The sequence below is a fragment of the Oreochromis aureus genome, linkage group 19 (genome assembly GCF_013358895.1).
Source record: "Oreochromis aureus strain Israel breed Guangdong linkage group 19, ZZ_aureus, whole genome shotgun sequence".
In the NCBI taxonomy this organism is placed as follows: domain Eukaryota; kingdom Metazoa; phylum Chordata; class Actinopteri; order Cichliformes; family Cichlidae; genus Oreochromis; species Oreochromis aureus.
Genome location: NC_052960.1, coordinates 17,625,387 through 17,645,710, shown reverse-complemented (window position 1 = coordinate 17,645,710; position 20,324 = coordinate 17,625,387). Strand labels below are relative to the sequence as shown.

Sequence of the window (20,324 nt, the reverse complement as noted above, 5' to 3'; positions counted from 1 at the left end):
AGCGTTTTTCAATGCATTTAGATGAGACCTTTGACAAAGGTCCCTAATGCAGATATCAATGAACCAAGGGACTGTGCTATCGGAGCGAAATTGGCTGACGGAGGGATGTCACCCTTGTGCATGAAAAATGATGGATCCCATTTGTAAACTTCTCTCTTCTCTTCCCTCCTGCCCATCCTCTCCCCCTCTACCCTCGAACACATGCGCAACACATACGATTCCTCCCTCCACCGTCAACCCTATTCTCCAACACTGGTTATTGAACAAGGAAGCAAACCTGTGACTTTGCTGGCAAATAGCAAGTGGTCTGGTAAAATTGGCACTTTAGCGACCATTTCATCCGACTGTCAGGGAGCCCAAAAAGGACCTGTGAGATTTCAGTGATGACAGGATAGATTATCATCACAGACTTTGTTTTTTCACCTTCCTTTCATTTCCTATACTATTCTCTGAGGAGATCAGCAAAATGAAACCAATATCTATGAAACCACAAACAAATAACCAGAGCTTTCCAAATATTAGATTTTGTTTGCTGGATTGGACGATCAACTGTTTCTTTCCACTCGCTTCATGGTCGGTGTTGACTTGAGAGAGAAAAGAAACACCCTAATCCACCTAATAAACAGGAAATGAACAGCTCGGCCTACATGGCAACATGCACTCCTGTATACCCTGAAATAAAATAAATTTCGCATATAAAATTCCACACATTTTGAAAGTGTAGGGCTAGGCTCTGAATGCAAACATCAAATGATTCAACACATGTCTGCACAATAACCTATAATTTACAGAGCTTGCAAAAATCATGCTAAGCATATAAAGTGTGATAAGCAATGTAATATGCATACTGAGCACTTCTAAGGAAACAATGATATATTGCTAGTTATCCTAGAATGAATTACTGCATTCTTAAGCAGCATGTTGAGTCAAAGGTGGGGAGGTTAATATAGGCAAACAGGCATCTCTGCAGGAAAATGAAAACTTCCCAGTGGAATGTGATGGCCAGCCTAAATGCTGACATTGTGGTTTCAGTGATGGAGTGACTTTGAGAGGGTTTGCGGTCTGCCAGTGTTCAAAGCTGTGCCTTGAGGGTAAGGGGTAAATTTGCTAAGTTAATCACATAATGAGGCCAATTAAACATCGGAGAACCCAGGTGAAATGGGAGCTGCCACTGAGCCTCCACTAAATGAGGCTCTGTGGCTCAGCCAATTCCCTCTCCAGACCGATGCTGGACAACCCAGTTTCAGCTCCAATAATCTTCTATAAAATTCAGCAACATTTATAGGCTTTATCCTATTGACGCACAGGCATGTACATCTTACAGACCAGGAAAAAGAAAAACGTTGTCATCACTTTACTTTGTTCATATTGATATCTATTTTTTTTTTTTTTTTTGTTGGGTACATATTTTCATTGCTTTTCATTCAAAACTATAAATTTATAATAGCCTATAAGAAAACACATACATACATATATATGTATATATAATATATATATAAATATGCTGTTTTGATAATTCCAGTCTGCATTAGTACAATATGTGTTAAACAGTCTGACAAAAAATAAAAAACCTAAACACTTAGATTCATGCTAAGGTTACACATACATGATTAACTGAGGACAACATAAGATTCGAAACCTTGGTTTAAAAGGGATTTCAAGATAAACCAAATACTTCTCAAAAAGTGATCTAGGCTAAGTTTAAATGATTTAGTTGTTTCCACACAAGTCTAAAAGCACCCCAAAGTTCAGAAGGAGTTTCAGGCACTCTGTTACTCGAACTTTGAACAACACCAAACCTTATTCACCCCCAATTAATGCTAGAATTTATCAAATATCTCCTGACATTACACCTCTTTATCACATGAAAGCATTTTGGAGACATAGACCATAGTACCCCTTAATTATAATTGCTGGGGTGCGTTGTTGACCAAAGCATCTGAGTATTCGAGAGCCCTTGGAGGGTCTAGAAGAGGATAAATCACTCCAGCAGCACTTACGCTTCCCTGAGTGCTTCCAACATACCTGTATTTCTACAGGCGCAGAAGGCTTAGGGTCAGAGAATGTAAAGGCTACACACTGAACAAGATGAATAGCGGTAAAACAGTAAATTCTCGTGGCATCCTCCAGTACATAAGAGTACCTAGAGCTCAATAATCTTGGCATATAGACCCCTTTCAAACCAATTCCATTTCCCATATGATGTGAAAGGCTGGAGCATTATAACACTTTGGCTTATGATACAGAAATCCCAGCTTTACCTGTGCTCATCAACTGAGAGGTCTGTGGGCGTGTTGGTTAATTTTGAATGCCGACCCGAACCAGCCAAGGATGAAATATCTTGCTTGCAAGCTGTAGGGCTCATATAAATGAAAAGCTGTATCACTGTCACGGACACAACACAAGGCAATAAGAAACTGCAGAGAGAGCAGTTCATTAAAACGTGAATACATGGGGACATATATGGACACTGATGAAAGAATATTTCATCACCATCAGGGGTTTATAAAAAGGCCCACCACTCTGCCCACCACGATCCAATAATCTGGATGTAGAGGATTTGCACAGAGTAAGATGGACAAGGGAAATTAAGGCAGGCACATTTTACCAGATCATATTGCCATGATTTGTTAATAAAATGCAAAGCGACAGGCTAGATGTGAGACAGCGACTAAAGCGCGGCGGTGATTTAGACTTAATCCGTCATTATCCCGCCTTTGAAGTGACCTCACTGTGCATGTTCCCACTGTGACCCAGAAGCACACTCACAGCTTCTTCATTAGCTGGGATGAAACAGAGCCAGTGCATAGACGACTTTGATGTCCCATCCTCCTCACACAGACCAGTACACGCGCATAAATGACACCTACATGCACGCACTCACATCACAGATATTCTTATCACTGACTACACTGAGCCATGAAAAAAACATGGTTTTAATCAATTATGGCTCTCACCTTTGGGGCAGCACATTCATTACATATGATAGGAGCAGCTAAGGGACAATATTCCGATTGTGTGCTGAGATTGAAATGAAAGAAACTGTATGGTTAGAGGGTAGACAAAGACTGCAATTTCACTCAGCTGAACGTCGTTGGCTTGGATTTACATATGTGCACACAAAAGGCCTGCACTGAATGTGATTTCACTGATATAATTTATGTGTACCCAGCGATTTATCATCCTTACATCACAGCATGGAAATCAAGCAGATGACCTAAAGAGATCCACACATGTTGCCTTTTAAAGGATAGCTGTTCTTAAAGTTTATCATGGAAATTGGAAAAAAAAAATCAATCAATGAGACACAGTTTGTCATTATGCAAACCAGTGACCAGTACAAGGCAAGTGGGTATGACATTATATATAAGCTTAAAGACAGATCATATGGATTCGTGCACTTAGTTTTTCACAGGGCTCTATTCAGGCCTGTGAAAAACAAAGTACACCCTTACTGCTTCCATAGGAATTAATATGGTAGCAGCAGACAGGTGCTGCTAATCACATGCAGTTGATTAAATGATCATCGGCAAGTGTGACCACCTCCATAAAGGCAGATGTTCTGGCATTTTTACTGCTCTGGAGCATTCAGATATGTGTTAACACAAAGCCACACTCTTCCCAGGAGTCAATATCCCAGCAATTTCACTCCAAGGTCAGACTGTGCAAAGAAAAGGAAAACCCAAGAGGTGCCTCTCAGTCTCTAATGGCCTCAGATGGCACGTTAAATGTTAAAGTTCATGACAGCACAATTAGAAAAAGACTGAACAAGAGAAACTTGTCTGGAAGCTTTGCCATGAGAAAGCCTCTTCTTTCTAAAACAAGCATGGCTCATGTTAGGTTTGTAATGTTGCATCTGAATAAACCCATGAAATGTCCTTTGAACAGATAACACCAACGTGGAGATGCTGTGCTATAATGCGTAGCACCACATTTGGAGAAAAACAGATGCATCAAATCGGCATAAACACCTCATACCAACTGTCAAGCAAGGTGGTGGAGAGGTGGTCACTGAGTCTAACACATCAAGCAAACCTAGAAGAGAATGGCCAAAAAAGTAAATAATAAAGGTTTTGCAATGGCCCAGTCAAAGTCCAGACCTCAAACTGACCTCAACCGATCTTGGTATAAACAGATGTCCACAAACATCAATGAACTAAGGCTACGTTATAAAGAATAGTAAGCCAAAATTCCCCCACAACCACGTGGGAGACTGATAGTCATACAGAAAATGTTTACTTCAAGTTATTTCTATTAAAAGTGATTTTACAAGCTACTGCATAGTGCATTTATACTATATACTGAAGTTTTTCTATACCAACAACCGTGCTAAAACAAATCTATGTGTGTATCTGGTGCACAGACTGTGAGGGTCTACCAGTAACAAAAAAGGTGTGAGCACCCATGCAGTTAGCTGCACGACACACGTTTTCTGCACAGTGTATTGGTAGAGTTCTTTCCCCAGGCAATGGCCCGTCAGGCCAGACAAGGAGGCCGGGTGTTAAAGTGCTAGCCGGGTACACGGAGTAACAACAAAGCCATCTGCCCTGGGAATGCACACATCCATCTTACTAAAGACAGCCAGTGAAGGAAAAGACAAAGGGGGAAAGAGAAAGGAGAGAGAGAAGCAATGAAAAAGAAGCAGTAGGGAAACTAGAAAAAAACAGAAATGTAAAAACAAATTTGTAAACATATGTATGGGCACGCTGCTGGTGGTGGCAGGGAGCTGCAAAAAGGTGAATGAGCAGACTACTGGTGTGAAAGAGTCCCGGGAACTATACACTTGTTTTCGCCTTTCTGCACAGATTAGATCTTTTCGTTTTTCAGCTTGCCTGATTGCACAGCTGCTGAAAGCTGCTTCCCTCGTTCACTATAGACGGTAAAAGCCAGTGGCATATGATTGGCCATAAACTAAACCTTGCACTGAATGTATATGCCTGCAACAAAGTAACAGATGAGAGCATATGGTATGAGAGTATGTCTGGAAGTGGGGCATGCCAGAGCTGATGGAGGGACCAAGTTAGTAAGTGAAAGGATGAGAAAAATTAAGCCAATTTTAGACCAGAAATAAACATATTTACATCCTGACACACAAAAAACAATCATCTTTATCAGGGATGTGGCCTCTTTTATGTAAAGTAGAACAGGCTGCTAGGTGGACTGTTTAAGTGCGCCAGGAATAGCGATTCAAGTCACTGAACAGGATTGTTTTTCTGTGATGTTGCTGTCTGTTGGAACATTTTTAATTCGGTTACATAACAAATAACAGGACTTGCGTTGGAGACTGTCCAGTGAATTTTCTTTTATTTATTTGTTAGCAGGTATCTGCGTCTGTAAGATGCACCCATACAGTCTATGAATGCATCTTGCCAACCTAACTGGCTTTGACAGTGACTCACAATAGCTGTAAACACTGAACGTCATGATAATAAAAATACAGGTAATTTTTTTTAATGAAGCTCTATGATTCATGAATCTGTTTGCAAAGCATAATGTCATCCTCATTTATTTTATTAAGCATGACATCAGGTGAGAGGACAGCAGTAAGTCCCAGCTCCCACTGTCATCCCTGCTTCATAGCCATCTGGATGTGACTCAAAACACTGCCGTCAGCATTCCGGGCTCAGTGATATCATCACAGCATTTTCCATTTGTTTTTTTATTTTTTATTTTTAGAGCATTTCCTCATCCCTGTATAGTCTGAATATATATCCCACTTATATAGCGCTCTTAAACTCGCTCGCTTTCTCTCTGACTCTGTATTATCTTATCAGACTGAGAGCTTTCAGCTGTGTTACCAGCCATTAGCTTTAGACAGTGGGTAGCTACAGAACAGAGTGAGGGAAAAGTGGCCTCCTGGTGGCTCTGGGTGATGTCAGTTGTAAAAAGGTCTTTTTATAACACCAACTATCCATCCAGGTTTCAAGGCCCATGATGCCTCTGTATAACATGACCTTCAGCAATTTTCAAATACGTTTCTGATACAAATGCTAATAGAAGATTTTGTGTTACTAGGAAAAGGGCACTCAGTAACTTTTTACCTGCACAAAGCTGCCCCATACCTTATCATACAAGACTATTGTACAGGTAGCGCAACTACCATATGCTACATTTACACTGTTTCCAAATAAGTAAATTTAGCTGGGTAAAGTTTAAAAAGCAACACGTGCAGTATTGTCTAAACGTCTTGAACCATCCCTCACTTCTTTATTTTATATCCAAGGAGCCAGACTTTCTTGTAATTCTTGTAAAAAGTGATGATGAGTATCAAAGCTTTTTCAAAGTCTTTAAAGGTTTTTCTGTGGACATGCTATGGCTGCTTTTTCACTCATTTTCAGTTCAGTCCTTGTACCTGACCATTTTCAAAGGAATGTTTTTTGTGTTTTTTATGCCACATACTTTAACACTGACATATATCAGTCAAGCATAAAAAGACATCTAACTCAAGAGATGAACCTAAAGCAAAAGCATATAATAATTAGCCAAAAACGTGGCATATCTCAGCACGGTGTGCAGTGTGTTCTTAAAAAAGTTTGAGGAAATTGGACGAGTGGAGGACAAAAGAAAGTTTTTGCATCTACTGTTTGCAAAAGCCTACATAGAAGCCATTCTGAAGGTAGAAAAACAGGGAGAAAAGGCTAAGGTAAACCAAATTACACAAAAACTCGAGTGAAAAATCAATGGCAAAGGTATCATGTAGTTATGAATCCAAATTAGAAATTTTTGGTCATTATGTATAGAGGAGGCCAGTGTTGGGGGGAGGGTTGTCAAAATTGTCAAGACTGGATTGGACTTATGAAGACAGAAAAGTACCATCAGATTTTTATCCACCCTGCAACATCATCTGGAACGTGTCTGATTTAAGCATGACACTGATTTCAAACACACTGCCAATACAGTAAGTATATTAGGGTTGAAAAACACATAATGAAACACTATCAGTCATGGATCGGCCTCCCCACAACCCAGACTTCAACATTATTGAAGCAGTGTGGGATTATCTTGACAGAGAACAGAACAAAAGGCCTGGAAAACTATTCCTGAAGACTACTCAAAGAAATTACAAGAACGTTGCCTAAGGGAGTTGAGATTAAGAAGAAAATACCCAATGCTGACTTTCAAGCTCATTAGATTGTACAAACTCTTTCTTTCCTTATATACTGAATTTCCATGTATGTTTGCTCATGTTTCAGTAAATCACTGCAAATAGTTCCCGTTTCCAAGCAAAACATAAACAAATGAGGCATGGCTCAAGAATTTTGCAGAGTACTACATTATGTATGTAGATGCATCATCTGTTTCTCTGAGTTCTATAGATTGAATGCAAACACAAATCTATAATTTATAATCACTGCAATTATATCACAACTAGAAAATCGAATCGGTATATACCCATTACTTCCAGACAGCATTGCGGACCCCTGACTGAAACCAACCTGAAACACTTCAAAGCAAGCGTCAAGCATCGGTTAAAAGCAGAATGTGTGATTTACAGAAACATCACACTGAGAACAATTGTTCAGCTCTGTGAGCCAGTCAGAGTGCCCGCCGCGCACGATGACTGACGTGTTATTGGCAGATGGCTAGACTCCTGCCCTCCATGGGAGGCTTCCAAACAAACAGCTCCTGGTTACACTTAGGCGATTTTCACATCAATATCGATCAATTATTCACATATTTGTGCTGTCTGAGGAAAACAGCTGCACTCCCTTTCATATGTGCTAGACCAGTATTCATTTTGTGGGAGGTGAAAGGAAGGAGCACTGCTATTCCCTCGCATTTTATCCCACATTTATGGTGAACTAAATTTCGCAACGTCACAGCGTGATATAGAACTGTGATTAAGTGGGTCAGTGACTCTTACTGTCAGCATTACAGCCATTAGCTTTTATGGAAGAATACATCAAGTGCAATAGTTCTGTATTTGAGGTAACATGCGGAGAAGTCTGTTTTATCCATTTTTGAAATGTCTTTTGACATAAAACTGAGGTCAACCCTTAAACTTTTCTCAATGCAGTGAGCATTTGAAGCGAATATATAACACTTGAGCAATACTGTGTGGGTGTCTAAGCTATAGTACATGCTGGAGAGGAAGATGTGGCTGTAGCAAAGTGCTGTAGTTACACAAGCAACTGTGCTTTGTGGATTTGGCAGTACTTGAGGGTGATCTAGTTTATTATTCCTTGTTTAGTCAGCCTCTCTGGACTTTTTCCTTGAAGTGCTTTATATGAAGTATAAAGTAAAGCACTATGACACTATTTAAAATGAGGTTTGCTTTAGTACATACCATCACACACTTTCCCTCCCTCGTGTTACAGAGAAATATTAAAGCTGTGCCCCAAGGTCAACAGCAATAGCCCTCATTCTACCCATCACTGTGCCCTTGTGTTATTCATGGCCAGCACTGTGAGAGGCAATGATTCTTTCTTTTTTTTTGGGCCACTCCAATATCATTAAGTTATTAGTTGATTTCAGTGGATTTAATCAGCATAGTAATTCCTCTCCATGGGAAGATAAGTCCCTCTCAAGAGCAGTTACGCCGTCCACTATGCCCGCTGATTAGACACAAGCCCCCAAAATAATTCATCAGAAAACTGCAAAAAATAATTTATCAAAAGTGCTTCTCGCAAAGCCCGCTCAGGACCTTTGCTTCTTAATAATTAAACTCTGCAATTAGGCGTCTTACCATGCACCCAGTGTGAGGCTCCATGTAATATTCATAACCATACATAATTATGCAATATATTCACTGGAATAAGAGGCCATATATTCACGCCGGGGCTGTCAAGAGAAAAGACATTTTTATTTGGTTTATAACACTGTTTCATCTTATACATGAGCAGCTGGCTTCTTGAGACAGAAGAGAATGAGGACGTCTGGTCCTTAGCAGTGTGACACTGTATTCTATGATTCTGAGAAACAGAGAGAGGGTTGAAAAGAGAGGACAAGAGAGAGAGAGAGAGAAAAGGCACTGAGGTTTTCTTTTTTTGTGGTCATGCTCAAATGCCACAAATTTCAAAGTCTGTTAACTGGACACAACAAAGACATACCTGAGTAGTATCATACACTGACCACAGTCAATGCAAGATACGGAAAGAGAGAAGAGGCTTTAAATTAAAATGGAGTGGAGACAGGGTGCTGTCTCAGGATCCACTGTATGATAAATTATACATAATGCAGCATGGTAAAGAAGTGTAAAAAAGAATAGTCCCAAAGCCCTTGATCATGCCTGAAGCAAATAAGCAACAGCAGCGGTCTGCAGTGGACATACTGTGGACAAGGTTGGCTTTCATCTTGAGACACAGTTCAAAGCTGCGGGGCCACGCACAGAACAAACTAGCAATCAAAGCTCATGTGTAACTGGGCAGTGGTGCACTTCACAGAGCCTGTCGTCTCAAGTGTTGCGAAGATCACACACAGATGCCTCTTTCACATCACAATGGCTGATTTCTAACACACAGCCTTTGGTCCTTCTTATTCTTCACCATGGTAAATTAAAGAGAAAAAAAAACATATTGCTATTGAGAAGCGCAGCTTCTTGAAGGCCACTCACGACATGTATATGCTGAATAAGAAGAAAAGCATATGTTTTCTTCCAACTTTGAAGAAAGGCTGCTTTTTGTCATTGGAAGTGGAGACAGTCTGATATTTGATTTAATAAAAACTGAAAGCTAATAAAAAGCAAATGAAGAATATGCTATATATTCTGTAGTAAACTGGATTAACAGCCATTGAACATGAGATTATTTACTGCCAAAGCTATAATCAGACTCTTTGTAGAGGGATTTCATAATCATTTCCCACCAGGTAATCATAACGCTCACAAATTGTTATAATTTGTACATGCTGTATGATTAATGAACACTGCTGTGCTCTATATGCAGCTCGACTACACAACAATATGTTTTGTGCATTTGAGCTAAAAGTTCAATCGATGAAATCATTTATAGTGTTTGTATAGAGCATACCTCTGGAGTGAATCTCATGCAGATCTAAACAACTAATGTTGAAGTTTCAGTTTTCTTCCTGTAAAAAGAGTTTGAAAACGAAAAACACAAAAACTGGTAACCATTCAAGATTTTGAAGTCTTACTTCACGTGCTAATAAACAAAGCTTGTGTGTGTGTGTGGCACAGTTCTACTCTTTTCCAGAAAACAATGACCTTTTCAAATATGACACAGTTTTACTGTGGGCATAATACAGATGTGATTAACATAAATAAGAGTTAAAGTCAAATAGGCGTAAAGGTCGTCACTCAGGACTAGTCTCGGGTCCACGAGGTGATTTACAACAACTTAATTTGACTGTGTGGAGTAATTTATCTGTGACAGAGCAAGCCGTGGAACTGTGCATGCCGCGCGCACATACAGGCAACAATATGCCATGACTGCACACATCTTATATCTACCCAATCAGTCAAGATGCTTTACAACTTCTGTCAGAGGGCCTAACAGTTCTCATAAATTATAAAGCCATTGTACATGGTGCCAATAACTTTTGAAGGAGAATCTCCACCAAACTGAACCCAGTATCTCTTCCTATTATATGTGGACATCAAGACGCAATACTCCTGAGATGTAAAAAAAAAAATGTGAAAAAAGCAGGCCAAATGCTTTGATGGTAGATTTGCTCTTAGAAAACTGTGCCAACAAAAACCTTCTAGGATAAAAACTCGTTCAGATATTGACATTTTGATGCAAAGCAGGTGGCAGGCAGGTATGATTCTGTTAGAGATAACTTGCATTTCCTATCACATCCCTCTTCCCTCCGCTGAGTCTCCAGTTATGCTGTGCATCTGTGTCATCTGCAGAGCCACTGTGACAGCTGGAGAATATGAGGTATGAATGATGCAGAACCATTCATAAACAGCAACAACAACGCAATGTGATAGGGACAGAAAAATGTGGATGGGTCTCAAGTCGGCAAGCAATAACGTGCTGTGATTTATTTCGAATGCCCCCTGTAGTGCCCACTGATATTCTGCAGGGAAATCACTCACTGGAGTGCACGGGCTGCCTTGCATCCTCTGCTACTATCAATATGAAGATAATTGAAAGAGAATACATGTATGTACACAAAAATCATGTGCAGCTGTATAAGAGAAACATTTAATCTAACCTCCTGTCTGTTAGATAACTCTGTGCATATGTGAGTGTATATGGATGGCAGATGAGGGAGATAGGAGGCCCGCTGTTAGCGCTGGATGCAGTGATTTCCTGGACACCGACAGAGCGAACCTCAAACTGAAGGGCAGACAGAGATAACCACCTGCAGGGATTCGCATCCTGCTTTATTTAGTCACCTTCGGAATTTCCTCCAGGGACAGAAGACGATATTGTGAAACCAGTGAATGGTCCTAAAAATCAAAGCCAATGTTCTGTAGGCAATTATAACGAAATTGCTTGAACCAACTGCAAGGCACATTCCCCAAGAAAGGAGAATGTCATTGTTTTGGTTGAGGTTCAGTTGGGTTACTCTCACCTCCATAAAAAGGAAAAAAAAGTTCATGGTACATTTTTTTCATAATTCTTTCAGATATGTTCTTTTTTAATAATTATATAAAGGCCAGCTCATGTAAAGCCACTTAAAACGGCAATTAATTAAAAAATTTTTCCTAATGGTAACATAAGTATGTATGACTCTTATTCTGTCTGAATGGTTCAAGATTGCAACAACATGGGAAATATAAAGAGTGGTGAACAATGCCAGCCCTCAGCATGGCACACCTTGATGTGCAGGTGCCTTTAATACTAGAATAAGTCATCTTAGATTAGGGAGTCAAAAAGAAGGAAAAACTCAACCACATGCTCTCCATAAAGCACGCCATAAAGCTCTCCCAGATGTTGAGAGGTGGTTGCGGTTCCAGCGACATGCAATGTCAGGGAGGAACTGGTAATGCCGAGTGTATTAGTGGTCTCTTTATGGGTGCATTAGGTGCTGTGGAGAGGAACATGGGGGCTGCCACTGATCTCCTACCAAGCTTTATGCTTTGATGAACATACCCTTGAAAAACCGGGACATCTGCGACCGTATTCTGCCGAGCTTGGAAGACGCCTCCCTCTCTTTAGCCTCCTGGAAAACATAAATCAGCTTCTCATATCATCATCTAGTCATATTCAATGCATATGAAGCTCTAATCAGTTAATCTGTCAGCTTTCTCCCCTTTCGGTGATATATCAGATTTGTAATACTCTCCCACATATGCAGTAAATCTCTGACAAAGCCCATGTTTTTGAAATTCAGCGACGGGGCTGCGTGAAGTGAAGAAGTTCACTTGAAAACAGATACCAGGGAGTGTGGAGCACTGAAAGCTTCAGCGCGCTCCCATGTGTCATCTCTCTCCCTACCACTAAACAGTGGCCTAGACAGGAAGCCAGAATAAATTTCCCCAGTTCATTGTCCCCGCTGAGGACTAGCAGAACATCTCAGTCTGATTAATGGCTGTACACTGTCTAATGAACAGTAATTGAATGGTATAATACTGCAGGTCCTTAAAAGCCCAGAGGAGTCGTCTTCCTCTGCCTAGCTCTCTGGAAAAGCAAGGCGGTGACATTGTCTAGAGTTGATTATAGTTGACCTTGCATGTGGAGACTAAAGTCTATGAAATGGCTAACCTATGCTTCATGGAAGAGCAGCAGGAAAACAGATGAAAGACAAATGCAACAGACTCGCACTGAAAAAAGAAGACGAATGGATCAATGGCGTGGTCAATATTGATTTGATTTTTTATCACAAAATTCTTAAGGAGAGGAAGGCAATTGATCAAGCATACCTAGTTTCATTGGCATTTCCAACGATATTAATTAAGAAAAAATGCTTAGCCGACTGGCTGATAAATCAGCCGATACTGTTAAATCAAAACAAATGATAATTGTGAACACAATATTACACCGGTGAGTACAAATCTACCCTTGTCCACATTTCCTCAAAGTGTATGACATCTACAATACAGACAGAGTAGGCCGTCATGAAATCAATCAGATCCTTAACAGAGTGCACTCTAAAGGAAAAGCCAACCTTCAGAGAGCCCAACAAAAGTCAGTGGAGTGAGTGTAAGAGCAGCTTTGATAAATGTGCATCAAGCTCCAGCCCGCCATCCTTTGCTTCCTAACACCAAGATAGCCTGTGTTCACTCTCAGCGGACATCTCCACTTGGCAGAGACGCTGAATCTCGTTATTCTTTCCTTGGCCTGGACCACACAGGTCAATACCACATGCACACCATCGCCTCACCGCTGTACTGTCTGCAAATGTATTCACTATTTAAATGCACTGCAATAAATCATTTAAAGCTTCAACTGAAAATGTAATCATGTAATTGAATTTGGTCATCAATATCTACCATATACATGCACGTATACAGAGTGCACGGGGCATTTCACGAGCATATATGAGCACCGCAGTGGGAGGAAATCTGTCTGGACTCAGCTGAAAGTATGAGTCATAGCAGTGCAGTTATCCCTCATTATTATTCACAGCCCTCTAAATGATGAGGTTGCTGACAACGAGACAGCGACAGCTTGTTTGGCCTCAGTGGGAAAAAACAAGTATGAGTATGCATGAAGGATGATTAGACTTTAGGTAAGGTAGGTCTTACCTGCAGAGCTATTATTTCTGGCTTGACAAAGGCATTTAACTATACTGTAAGTACAGTGCTGATTAAACATTAATGAACATAAACAAATCAAAGTTTAGTAAGGCAGCCGGTCTGATTAAAAGTGCTGACATAGTTTTACTGCAAACTAGAGTTATTTTTACTTAGGATTTGTTCTTTCAACTAAAATTCCATCTTATGTCACTCTCCATTCGCTGACAAATCAAAAGCTACTTGGCAAGATGATTATTGCAAACGTCGCTGAGTCCATACAGGGATTAGTATTATTATTATTTTCCATTATCTAATGGTCACTCCACCCAATCCATAGTAAATCTGAATCAGCAAAATTCATGTATGACTAAAAGTGATAAGTAATGAATTAAGCTATTGATGAGGTCTTTAGCCAGGGTCATAACCGACCCCCAGAAGTCAATAATTATCCCACGAAGAATATCTTTATTGCAAAAGTGCATACAGCAGCAAAATCATCACCACACCAAAACATTCCCCTACGGTGTAATTGCCACTGCTTAAAATTATAGTTTTCATTAAAACGAAATGTTCTAGGTTATTGATTGCTTAAATAAGACTCAATATCTTCTCATTTCAAAGCCGAATGAAATTGCATGGAATAGTAATATCACCCAACTATTGTGTGCATTTATCACAGTTACACGGCTTCATATCGCTGTCCCTCGAGGATTATTAGAGCAAAATAAGTTTATTTAAATGAGCGTAATTTCGGGGGGACCACAGATCCGTGCAACAACATCTGTATACACAGCTCACTCCCCACTTCATCAATGTTAATGCGCACAATAACCAGAGTAAAGGGCAGACATCAAATACAACTGCATATTATTATGGGCCTCTTTTTCAACCATGAAAACTCCATGATTTGCAGGATCTGGGGCGACAGCTAGGCTCTAAACGCATCCTACAAAAAGTTGTAACTGAGACACAGGTAATTTAAATCCTTCGCAGTACTAGTAATGTGTTCTATACCTTTTAAAGTTCCCCTCTGCCCCTTAGAAAGATTGTGCTAGTAAATAGCAAATACACCAAAATAACCATGGAGACAGAAAAAAATGTCACACGCGCATTAAGTGAAAGTATAGTTGCTGAAAACAGGTCTATGTGACCCTATTACAATTATGGAAATGATGATTACCATAATTGCTGGTTAGACCATTTTTTATGTGCCCTAATCCAAAAGAAAATGAGAAAATTGGACATAATAATAAAGTAAAAATGAACTGAATGTAAAATACTAACTGCATTAAACTAATAATAAGGGTACTTACATTTTTCCCGGAATCTGTGGTGTAAGACCTTTGCATACTCGAGTCATCTGAATCACGGAGGGAGGCCTTGCAGGAACTCGCACAACGATTCCCATCTTCATACTCCTCTTCAACTATCTTGGCCTCAACCTGCAGGGAGGGGAAAAAACACACAAGATCCCCTTTGGCTTACACTGTACTGTAGTGCTGTATTGATTTTACAATATTTATATATTTATGTAGCTTGTGCTGCTGAGCATTCATGAGCCCTTATTCTGAGCAGAAAATGGTATTATACTGTACTAGAAGTATATTCGCAATTCCATTTGATGTTGGGAAACATACAGAAAGGTAAAGCTTAATAGGAAGAACACCGATGGGGGGGAGAGGTTACTAAAGCTGCAGGCACGTCTTTCATCTAACCCTTTCATTTTACATCAAATGCAAACAGCTTGTTGTGATGATCAACTTGTATACTTTAGTGTGTCTCCAACGACGAGCTGTAAAAATTATAATAACTGACATATAAAGTGTAATAAAATCCGCATGGAGCCAAGGAGCTTTACATGTTTCTCCATGTTCACATGGGTTATGTTTTTCTCTGTCAGTGCTGTGTTTTCACACTCAAATCACTTCCTATTTCCTGTCTGATATCAGGCCAAGCTGTTAAATAACTGGACCTCATCAGACTGTAGCGCTACAGTATGGGATTATGTTTTACCTGATCAATTGGCAGATCCACCTTCAACTGGCGGTCTTCCTGCACCTCTGCTGCTCCTGCCATCTCACTCCTTTTGTTTTGTGCATTGAACACGCTGCCCTCTGAGAAAAGTGATTAATCACAATTACCTCATCTGCTGGCAGTCGCCGTCTCATTCTTCTACACACTCGCTTTCTCTCTCCTCTCTACTCCTGTTCAACTTCACAAGAGATCAATGTTGCTGTCAAGCCATTTATTTATTTATAGTGGTCCCCCAGACTTAAGGGCCACAGAAAGCCACAGCTGCCCTGCCACAAATATGGCCAGCCGGCGTGAACTTTTGGTCCAGGGTTACATCCTGACAGTGACAGGCTGCTCTTGATGCATGTGGGGATGTGGCTCATACAGCAACGTCACCCTTGTAAACAAATTCCTTTTCGTCTGCGGCTGCTAGATCCGATACGGCGTGGAATGTGAATAATGAAACATGCTCTTGAACTTAAATCTACTTCAATTGCCCTAAGTAATTTAATTTAAATAATAAATAACCACACATGCAAGATTTATCACCGAAAACACTAAAGGACAATGTAAACAAAAAATGCATCTGCTTCACGTGTTAAGCGAAAAGAGACATTTACACAACCACAAAAAAGCCTAGAATTACTTTTTTGTCTAGAAATCTATAAAAAGTCTTAAATCTCTGACCTCATTCCAGATTAATCTTGTGAACACTGCACAGAGCTATTGTCTGTATGAAGGGTTTTAAGAGCTGATTTAATTATAAAGAAGACATGAAACTTTGCTTTTTAACTTTAGGGACTTTGCTAATGTGGTTACAGATACAGTATAAGCAGAAATGTGTCCTGAGAACTGAATATCTCAGTCACAACATATGAAATCATGGCAGGATTCAAACAGTAGCAATTAGCCTGCGAATGCTACCATACCAGTATGTGTTTTTCAAGTGAAGCAATCGTACTACTGCGCACAGATGGCACAACAACAACTGCATAACTAGATACAGACAGTCTTATTATTATTGATATACCAAGTATCACATTTAAAGCACACAAAGAATATTTGTCACTTTATTTACTTTTCTCAGTGTTGCTTAAGATTAATAACTCATTACCATCTTGATTCCCGCATCAAGAGAAAATGAGAGCATTTTTGTCTCCCCCTAGATAGTTAACCAGGCTTTCAGGATACGTATTCAACAAAATGGCCTGATTGAATTCATCTATGATTTAAGCCCCCTTGATAGTGTTTGAAGTCTTTTTCTTTATTAATATTCACAGAAAAAAGAGCAGTGTTCCTTTGAAACGGCACACAGCTCTGTTCTGTTTGGACTTAAAAAGAACAGGCTGAGATTCCAAAGAAATCTCCTTCACCTGCCAAATGGCAGATTTTCTGCATTATCAGCACAGACTAGGACTTGCATCTCTTTACTTACACACACAGAAGACTTACAAATGTACAGTTGCAAACACAAACATGCTTTACCCAAAGCGCATAGATGGTCTTCAAAATCCAACAGGTTTCTTTCTGTCATCATAGCGAAGAAGAAAGTGTTGAAGAACAACAACAACAACAAAAAAGGAAGAAAACAAAAACTCTGCGGACAGAGGGGCTAGAGAGCAAGACAGTAAAGACAATATTTCTATAGTGCTCTGCTTACCCACTGGGGGGAAGAGAACTGGGTTCTTGGACACCTGCCCTTGTTGTTTGGTTCTCTCTGCCTTGGCTGTGAGTTTCTTTGTCTGGCCCCTGGCTGCGTGCTCAAGGTCTTCTCCAGAGCTTGTCTGAGCAAACCACATGGAGGTACAAAAGAGAGGAGAGCAGAGAGGCCCGGATTAAGGTATATTTCCTCACATTCGGTCTGTGATTCATCATTGACGTATTGCTCGTTTTGTAAAGAGGAAGAAGTAAAATAAGAAAACAAGACAGGGAAACTTGTTTCTCCTCTCTTTTCTGCAGCTTTTTTACATTTTCCATTGACCTCAATTTTTCATGAGCTGATATGTTTTGTAACTCCCCGCTGACTCCTACTGTATTGAATTCATCTGGTTCCAATACATCCCGTGCACAACCTATCAATCACTAGGGAGCGTGGCAAACTAATCATTTATTGATGAAATAGGGCAGCCATGAATTTCTAACTGCATTTGTCTTATTTATCAAGCCAGATCAAACAATGAAAATCCAAACAAGCTTAAAGGGAAAGGGAGGGAGTCGCAGGGAATAACTTATTCTTCAGCAGCAGACAGCAGAAGGTTATTGATGGAGAGGGGAGGGGAAAAAAAGAGGTTTGGGACTCAGTTGCATGGTGGGAGAGCAAAGGAGTGAGAGAGGAAGAGAAGAGAGAGAGAGCAGTGGGGAGAGTTCAGTGATGTTCAGACAGCAGGGTACACATCTGAATTAATGCTTCCACAAAAGGCAATTTTCTCCTCGCAGGCTCCTCATCCCCTCCGTAGGTAGCAAGGTGAGGTATGTCTCCCTTACAGAGAGTGAGAGACACAGACGTAGACATCGAGAGAGAGAGCTGACTTAATGTGTCTTTTCAGCTACAGTGCTCTTTACTGCAGGATCCCTGGGCTGGCTCGGGGGATAGTGTAGTGATCTCGGGCTTCCACCAGAATACACTTCTGGCAGTGGTGTTTGCAAGCTCACTAACATGGAGTCCAGGGAATAGCGGCGTTGTTTCTGCACTTGTTTGCTTACTTTAATGCAGAGGCAAAGTCTGTTGATATTCTTTTGAATTTATACAGCCGTTAGTGGGCTGAGGGAGAAAAAAAATGTAAAAGAACAAAAGAAGAGTGAAGTTTGCCTGCTATATTCAGAGGAGGAGAGTTGAAACAGAGTTCATGTTCTATCGCGGCGGTGTCCGCGGCCGCATGAGATCAAAGACAAAGGAGCAGTGGCACCGTCGCGGTGGTAAGCTGCTAATTCAGCTCCTGTAACCTCGGTTCATCTGCGACTGATGTGAAGCAACTTCGCGATAAAGTTGTAAATCAAACTCTATCTGGCCCATCAAAAATTGAGCAGCTTGTTTTCTTGCTTGTGGTGAGATGTAAATAGATGGTATTTAAATAAACCGAGCTCAATCCAAAGCTGTCTCGCTCAGGGAGAGTGGCAAGCAGGGCACAGAGGAGGAGAAAGCAGAGGACGAGGGGTGCTGAAGGAGCCGGAAGATTGCAAATACAAGCAGCAGCAGAAGTAAAAACACGGCAGTGGAAAAGCTGAGGTCATACAGTATAGCCTCTCGGTCTGCATTACATATCTACAGTACCAGGTCCTGCGGGAGCAGACAACTGTGTGTATCAGGAGGCTCCAGAGACAGAGAGAGAGAGAAAGACAAAGAGAGTGCTAGAGTTAGTGTGAAGGGGGCTCAGGAGGGCTGGACAGCAAGTAATCTGTGGCTCTCTCATGTGGCCAAAAACTGGAGTCAACAAGAGGACACGGTGATATGATAGCCAGGGGAAAAAAGGGGGGTCCTAAACAATTGGACTGACCAGCCTCCAGCCATACTGACTGTGATATCAGTCTGAGCCACTCCCAGGGCCGAGTCCTCAGTGAGTAGACACACTGGCAGCAGCGAGGGGGTAAAGTCTTCCTCAGGGCATTGCTATTTCCCCTAACCAATGAGCTCATACATGGGAAACAGAGGAAATGGGGAGAAGCAGCAAATCATCAATGATGTCAGAAAGCACAGATATTAAAGGTTTAGTCAGCCTTTCTGGGCTTTTTTTTTTTTTTTTTTACACGGGGCTCTTTATGTGAAGCACATATAAAGCACTGCTTAACTGCCATAATGACGATTGCCATAATAACTAAGTGTACTGCACGATGCACGCCGTTGTTCTCTTTTTCGCTTTGTCTCTTTGTATTCCTCTCTCCCCTATTAATCTTCTCTTTATGCTATGTCTACCTCAAAAGTTTCTACCTCATCATGTCTGTAAAACACTTAACTCAGCATATACAGCATGCTTGCTTCCAATGGGAACACGGTGTACTGGAGAGTTTCATTATTACACTCTGCAGAGCTGTCAGTTTAGTCGGTGGTTGCTCCACACCAGATGTCCCGTTCAGCAGTGCAGAAACGGTCCACCGCCGGTGCAGACAGGACAGGACAGACACGGCTCCCGTGCAGAGCAAGGTTACATTTTACACAACCTCAGTGGGCACGTTTAAAGGGTCTTTTTTTACAGGCGCTTCAAATCAGACTGCTGTTGTTTTGTGAGGTCAAACTGAAATTAATGATGGACACGACCCTATAAATGTATGTGTAATCAGTAAGCTAAACAGCTGACAGATCAAGACAGATTGGGTAATTTTTTGTCACTTGCATCTCTCCCCCTCTGAAAGGCCCTTATTAACTGGTCAGATCATGTTTACAAATTCATGAGGGATGAGACACAGAGGCGAGGAAAGTAAAATGCGGCAGCCTCATGTCTAGTGAATGACTAATACTACCCTGAGCCGAAGGATGCAAAACACAGGCATAGCTCTGTCTCTGTCTCCACCTCATGGTACTAAGTGAAATGGCAAAAGCTGTGGTTGTTGTGTCTTATTAGCTAATGTATCAGATAAGTAAAGTTGCGTAACAATGTAATTTTCATCTACTGCTTTATGGCTGCATAGCTGTTAATATAATGAAGAGATCTTTGGAGAAGAGATTTTTTATATATAACTAATAAATATTCAAATTATTTCTAAATTCAAAGGCAATCCAATGCAGATA

General features: G+C 40.7%; 1 protein-coding gene across 7 annotated transcripts in view; it reads right to left on the bottom strand.

The window, feature by feature from the left end:
* LOC116334779 (doublecortin domain-containing protein 2) overlaps positions 1 to 20,324 on the bottom strand; it is a 31,945-nt gene that overhangs the window by 8,340 nt on the left and 3,281 nt on the right. For 2 of the 7 annotated variants that reach the window (XM_039603403.1, XM_039603407.1), the window contains exons 7-9: positions 17,262 to 17,385; positions 15,602 to 15,702; positions 14,902 to 15,030 (exon numbers count right to left, since the gene is read on the bottom strand). In XM_039603403.1, coding sequence (XP_039459337.1) covers positions 14,902 to 15,030; positions 15,602 to 15,702; positions 17,262 to 17,385 — 354 coding nt within the window. Of the gene's footprint in view, positions 1 to 8,781; positions 8,913 to 8,937; positions 9,480 to 9,968; positions 10,027 to 12,002; positions 12,073 to 14,901; positions 15,031 to 15,601; positions 15,703 to 17,261; positions 17,386 to 20,324 lie in introns of those variants that run through there. The other 5 variants (XM_031758311.2, XM_039603401.1, XM_039603402.1 and 2 more) reach the window with 5 other exon arrangements.